Raw genomic sequence first — 7,332 nt, forward strand, 5'->3', positions numbered from 1 at the left:
TCTCTCACAGCTTCCTATCTAGTTAGGCTGCAAGAGAATGACTGAGTATGACAGGTGAGGGGAGGAGCTATATAGCAAGCTCTGCTGGGTAATTCTCTTGCAGTTTCCTGTTAGGAAGATAAATATTCCATAAGTAATGGATGACCCGTGGACTGACTACACTTAACAGGAGAAACACTATTTTTGGGGCTGCTCAAAGGTTAGGAAATTCTGGAATAAGATTAATCTTTGGATGAATAAACTTAATAATACCCAGTTTCAATTAAAAGAAGACCATATCTTTTTCTTTATAGACATCCATAAAGAAGGATTAAATAAAAACACACTACATTTAAATACGGTAATAATGACAGCTAGGTTATTGATTCTTAAATATTGGAAATCGTTTAAAGCCCCTAATCTGTCAGAATTTATTCAAAAACTTAAAAACCAACTCATAATGGAACAAATGGATACTTCGATAAACTCTGAGGCACAAATCAAACATTTCTTGATTAAATGGAAGAATGTAATTAACAGCCTTCCTAAAGAAATTCAATTGTTACTAATCTCGCCTTTTCGAGGTACAGAAACTCTAGAACTGGCCCTAATGAATAACGAATTTCCGGAACTACAGATGGATTAATACTATTTAAACGGAAGTTTGCTTGTAGTTTGGGTAGTGGGTGGAAGCAACTTGAGGGAAATCTATTCACTTTTTTTTTTTTTCCCCCATCTTCTTGGGAATTTAAAAAGGTAAAATCACCAATACATTGTTTGGGTATAAGTAACTAAGAGAATTATAGAAATTCAGGAAACTAGTGTGAATTTACACATTATTATTTAAATGACTAAAAGTAACTTTGTAATTTTGTAAAAGAGCGGCTTTAACTTATTTATTATCGTCTCTTGCTTGGTTATGTTTTTTTTTTTTTATGCTTCTTGTGTATGTGTTTTCTTTCCCTTTTTTTTTTCCTCATTTCATATTATTGTTCTATAAATGTGTTGGTTACAAATAAATATTATAAAAAAATACTTCACAGACTCTAAGAAAGTTTTTTCTTTATACTTTGCTGTAAATTAGTACAGTTATATTGTTCTCCCTTTTTATGTTACTCCCTTTCTACAAGCGCTCAAGTTTGGAACCCCTTGAAACTACCCATTTTTGTTTGTTCCATTTTGATGATAGTGGAATCACCAGAATAAGCTGCTCAGAAATACATCAGGAGGAACTGTACATAAAGCAAAGGAAATGTTTGCATTAATACACAGCGCAAGCCTAAACAAATTTACCTATATATATATATATGTGTGTGTGTGTGTAAAATGTATTTACCATCTCAAGATACAACCATTATATTTGATATAGTTTGATCATATTTGGATACCCATAAAAGTGACTGAATTCTGAAAATAAATTTTGTTTTCATTTTATAACGTTAATGAGGTTAGTCTGATTAAAGTGCAAACATGAAATTGCTGTGATTATAATGTGATATAATAGGAAATAAATGTGAATAGGCAACGGGGAGCCTGAGATATTGGGAACATTGGTGGGGATGACTGATAAAGCGCGTGAGGGGATAAAACATGAAAGCAAAACATTCTATGTAAGATCTGTTACCTCTCATCCCCCGAGGATGTCCGACCAGCCAAATAACCAGCCCTCTGACCCCTCCTGACAGCAGATTCATCATTGTTACAGACATAAAACTGCTGAAAGAAGAGGCCAGGGAGAGGCACATCCTTGTCCTCTTCTGCACCAGACAAACCAACGTTCATGTGAGCCGTAAACCTTCCTTCTTCTCAAACAGATTACTGGAACAGCAACATAATCAGGAATAATAGTGTTATGGTTTATTGACTACTTTATTCTGCGGTGCTTACCTCAACCTCTATCTTTTCCTATGCAAATAGCATAATCACATGACATTCTGGTCCCTTTCAGAAGAGATAATATGAACAGTAACAATGACAAAAGTTACATTACTATATCGTGAATAGATTACCACAGCTATAATCCTACTAATAGCTCACAGCTCTTAAGGACAGGTGAAGCTTAAATTATGTATAAGATTGTATAATTATGTACGATTGTGTATAAGAAGTGCTGTGAAACCACATGTATGTGAAAAGGCAGGTTATTGTTCCTCTCACTAGCTGTTACTTAATTCATAAAGATAAGGTCCCTAACATCTAATAATTCTCCTGTACCTTACAGTTAACCAAAATTTATCAAGCCTACCAGTTAGAAGATAGAGAACATAATATGAATTTGAACACAAGTGCAATTATTACGGTACTAGAAATCATACAAAGAAATCAGTATTTTTGTCCACAACGAACGTACCTGAAATGGGGGAGAATGACCAAGGTCAGCCGTTTTCCATAGGATTTGGCACCAGAATACCTGAATATGTTTAAGGAACTAAAAGGTGTAAGACTCACATTCAGTGGCTCCTTTGACTTTCCCTTCTTCGACTCATATTTTACCTAGTCGGTAATAACAGTCTCTAAGCTTGACGCATTCAGTTTGGAGGTTACATGATCTCAACCTCTGCCCCCAGACTCATGGAGGTTTCTGTAAGAAACATAAATATTGGGTGAGTGGAAACTGGAATCTCTTCTGTGACATCTAAAAACACAAATTCAATATCACTCATTCCTTCAACAACAACCACTTCTTCATGGTCTAGTGTTGTAGTGAGCTCAAAACCCTGCTTCTCTTCAGTGACTTCAATGCCTCTATTTTCCTGCTCCTCCATCACCACAATTATCTCCATGCACACGTCAATATTATTCCAAGGAAAGTGCATATAGTCAAAGATAACACCCACTGGGCTTCTAGATGATGGATCCTGATGAAGCAACTTGCAAAACATATCCTGAGCCTCTATGGTGAATTTCCCCCATGAAGCAGATACAGAGCTATCATGTCGGTTGTCTTGCCAACTGGCAAACATCTGATAGTTTGGATCATGTTCTGCAGCTTCTTTCCAGGGAAAACACCCCGTGAGAATGACATAAAGGAGAACTCCCATTGCCCAAATGTCAATAGACGTATCCAGGAGAAGGTACTCATTGGGCGTGAGGGCACACAGCTCTGGAGACATGTACGGGATTATATGAGACATAGACGATATAAGAGTGCCAGCATGTTGGGTGAGACCAAAGTCACTTAGTTTAATTTGATAACATTCCTTGTCCATCAGCAGCACATTGTCAGGCTTAAGGTCTCTATGCACCAGACCCCGACTGTGCATGTATTCTAGGGCCCCAGTAAGTTGTAGGGTACAACGCTTTACCATCTCTTCTGGAATCCCAACCTAAAATTGAGAAACCACTATAAGTAATTTTATATAAACAAATGTGTCACTTATTTTGTTATTAGACGGCAAAACTAAACACAACTATAGAAGCTTTATAGACTGAAGAAACTGATATACGCATTACAGAGCAACATAAGGGACAAAAATCAGAACAGGAAAGGATGTAACTTATAGTAAAAGATCTTGGGATTCTAACAGGTATAAAACTATTTTTAATTACAGAAAATAGTAGTGAAAATAAGAAGGGAGGATTAATAAAAATATGTTTTGCTGAATCTGACATTTTAAAGGGGTTCTTTATTTCCCTATATTAGTATGGCACGGGCATCAATATCAGGCAGTTTTTAACTCCATCCTTACCTCAGCCTCAATGATGGATTGTAAAGTGCCAGCTATTGCCAGTTCCTGGGTAAAGATGTAGTGCTCAGATGTTTCTATGTAGGAGTTATGGGTGGTGATGATACCCGGGTAATCTGACAGATCTAGGGAGATGCTCAGTTCCTGGAAGAACATTTTGGGAATAGTTCTGTCCTTCCTCAGAATTTTAAGTGCAACAGATTTACCTGGTGAAAAAAAAGAGAAGACTTGTAAATAATATATTAATGCAATATTTGTACCCCTGGGGGCCTCTGAAGCATTGACAAGGGGTACTCAGTGACTTCACCCTGATACAGTAAATATTCAATGTATCTTTTCTACCTTCATGCACACTAACAGGTCAAATCCTACATCCCTGTATCACTGATTAGTTACTCACTGACTGTGACTGAATCACTTGTACTCATGTCATGTCATGGAAATCCTTATAGACCGGCCAGTAAATGCCGATAGAAGTGTGTCACATGGACATGTGAAAAGGTGTCACAAGGACATGTGAGAGGTATAGGGCCACAGTGTTCTCTATCCAGGTATGCTACAATGATATGAGCCTAATAGGCTAAATATTACACCCCTCATCATAGTTCTTTTGCCTAATAAAAGTAACACAATAATATTATATATATATATATACTGTATATATATATATATATATATATATATATATATATATATATATATATATATACACACATACACTATAAGCTATTTTTGCATATAGTAAAACTGAATTCTAAAATAAATGACTGAAAACTATTTCTCATGCCAATGTGTCACGTTCTGCAATATGCTGCCATCTTGTTTTTTAACTAATAATATTTATATGCCGCAGTTAGTGTATTACTGTATCTGTACTTCCTACAAAATAGATGATAAACACAGATCTATGTGAATATTTCTAATACAAAAAACGTATCCACCCTAAATAGCCAATTAGACTGGTGCAACATACCTGTGTCTAGTTCTTTTGCTAGTAGGACTTTGCCGAAAGTTCCATGACCCAGCTCCTTGATCACATGGTAATGTGGAGACAGAATATGGGACATCTCCATCTTTGCCTGAAAGACGTTGACGCTCTGCAAACATAAATGTTGATATTAACGTCACATTATCACTTTGGGCAACAGAGAGAGATGCAGTCGTAACATATGTGCAGTGTCTATTGTTTATATTTAACACTGAACGTGTATATTGTCTAGTTAAGTCCTACAAGTGCTGGGGAAGGTTAATTAAATAATAATTGTTGTTTTATAAGAGACTGAATATGTACATATGATGCCTAGGGGTTGGCTATTTCTGTATTTTATAACTTCAATGCATGTTTATAATAGGCAAAATATTTTACCAATGCAATTAGATTCTTGCTAAAAACTATCCATGTTAATTAACGTTTCCATGCAATTAATTCTCTACAAATCATCTGAAAATGAGGGTATTATTAAATTAGTAATTACAGAACTTTCTTATCTGCCTGAAATAAATGTAATCATTATTACACTGTGATAAAAAATGTTATTGTATTATTTTATAATAAAAAGTAAAACTTACCTACCAATATGAGAGTTCTCCTATGGTTGGTTTGTAGTGCCGCTATGTATCTTCAAATACTGTATCTCAGCTTCAGGGACGTCCTGTCCCAAAACTTCACCTTGTTCCTGTGAGGAGCCTTTTGGTGATAGCACTGGGTGCAAGATAAATATTTCTGAGGACTAATGGCCTTTCCCTGTCTTATATAGGGGAACCAAGCTTGACCCAACCCTGCCAGGCTGGGAACACCCACAGCCCTATTTATATGCTAATGATCTCCTTAGTCAATGCCTGGGTACTCATAACAAAGCTGTGTTTATACAATGGATGTAAGGTATCCTTGGGGGAGGTGCTAAGTAAATGTATGAAAGGTGGGGCTGGTTTTACATTGATAATGCTAATCACTTACAAACTGACCCTATGCAGTGATATTATCCATATCATACATTCATGTGACCTGTCAGAGAAACTAAAGTCAGACATGAAATGGTTTTTAGATTGTACAAAGCAGAATATGATTTTGACCATCATCATTAAATGAAACTATCTTATTTTACAGGAATATAACTAATACATTCTAAATTATAAGTACACTGTAATTATATATATCAAATTATATTTATGTATTTATTTATTTTTATGTTAACATGGTCACGTCAGATTTGGATACAGGTTGACACAAGAATATTACAATGTATAGATCTGGATATAATTATTCCTGTTTTGAATATGTACTGTACTGATCACGCCAGTTGGAAATAAAAACAGACCACAATAAATGTAAATTAAGGAGCTTTCAGACTTTAAGGTATAGATGACATCTAACATCAACTCCAATACTTTAATTTAGAAGTTAGTTTCTAGATGACTTGTCATTAATCACAATAATGTAATATATTCTAGTATTAAAAACAAATGTACCTGTGTCAGTATTGTGTTTTTATATATTAGTTTTGCATATTTATCACAAGATTTATACTATCTTTCTATATCTTTTTCTTCTAAAATCATTAGAAGAAACAAAACAACTCATGTTAGATAATCCTGAGCTGCACTTGGTTAGATTCATTTTTTTTGAGCATTTTTCAACTCTGTTTATTTTAACTTTTGAATTAAAATCTTTGACTTCTGCCTTTTTTTTACTATATTGCCAGAAAAAGTATAGCTCACTACAGAATGGCAGGTAGATCCCACCTGTTCTTTTCACAGAGGCACTGATGAACTTGTAATCATATTAACACCAGTAACTGAATATTCATTAAATCAGTTTGACTATATAGTGATGGTACCAAAGTGTATTTAAGTATAATATTGTTCAGTAAAGCTTCATTTCATTAAATGTATTATTTAGTGTGTAGCAGGGATTGTGTGGGCTAACAGAATAAAAATACTTTTTAACTGCATAAAGACAGAAGATACAATTATTTGAAAATAAAATGGTGTCTTGTTTAGATCTCATTTTGATTGGTTAAAAACTGATACTCATTGAAGTATTGCACTATTGAAGCAAGTTGTTGTCCAGTATGAAACTGAAATTTTCACCAACACTGTTTGTAAACTGAATTGTAAACTGTACGTTTTATTTACTCACTAAAGTATTGCCATATGCAGAGACTCGGGATAACTACAGTTTGTACTCCTGGTCTCCTGTCCCTCTAGGGAGGGGTTATATGTGAGATTCACTGTAGCATTGCCCTATACACAGACAATCTCAGGATACTGCAGTATGCACTCCTGGTCTCCTGTCCCTCTGGGACAGAGTATATGTGAGACTTACTGTAGCATTGCCCTATACACAGACAATCTCAGTATAACTGCAGTATGTACTCCTGGTCTCCAGTCCCTCTGTGGGTAACATGTGAGACTCACTGTAGCATTGCCCTATAGACAGACAATCTCAGGATAACTACAGTATGTACTTTTGGTCTCCTGTCCCTTTGGGGGTTGACATGAGAGACTCACTGTAGCATTGCCCTATACACAGATAATCTCAGGATACTGCAGTATGCACTCTTGGTCTCCTGTCCCTCTGGGGAGAGGTGACATGTGAGATTCACTGTAGCGTTGCCCTATACACAGACAATCTCAGGATCATTGCAATATGCACTCCTGATCTCCT

The 7,332-nt window shown here is 35.6% G+C and overlaps 1 protein-coding gene across 1 annotated transcript; it reads right to left on the reverse strand.

The window, feature by feature from the left end:
• Positions 1-2,519: 2,519 nt before the first annotated feature.
• LOC128641610 (serine/threonine-protein kinase SBK1-like) lies at positions 2,520-4,738 on the reverse strand. Its single transcript, XM_053694147.1, has 4 exons — positions 4,639-4,738; positions 3,669-3,871; positions 2,696-3,305; positions 2,520-2,659 (listed from the first exon to the last, which is right to left on the reverse strand). Exons 1-4 carry the CDS (start codon positions 4,736-4,738, stop codon positions 2,520-2,522), a joined length of 1,053 nt encoding a protein of 350 aa, XP_053550122.1.
• Between the last annotated feature and the right edge of the window lie 2,594 nt (positions 4,739-7,332).

The sequence above is a fragment of the Bombina bombina genome, chromosome 11, assembly GCF_027579735.1.
Source record: "Bombina bombina isolate aBomBom1 chromosome 11, aBomBom1.pri, whole genome shotgun sequence".
NCBI classification, from domain to species: Eukaryota; Metazoa; Chordata; class Amphibia; order Anura; family Bombinatoridae; genus Bombina; species Bombina bombina.

Coding starts and splice junctions, on each gene's coding strand:
- LOC128641610 (XM_053694147.1), bottom strand. CDS start 4,738: ATGGAGATGTCCCATATTCTGTCTCCACATTACCATGTGATCAAGGAG. Junction 3,872..4,638: donor AGCAAAAGAACTAGACACAG/GTATGTTGCACC, acceptor TTTTTTCACCAG/GTAAATCTGTTGCACTTAAA. Junction 3,306..3,668: donor AATCCATCATTGAGGCTGAG/GTAAGGATGGAG, acceptor TCTCAATTTTAG/GTTGGGATTCCAGAAGAGAT.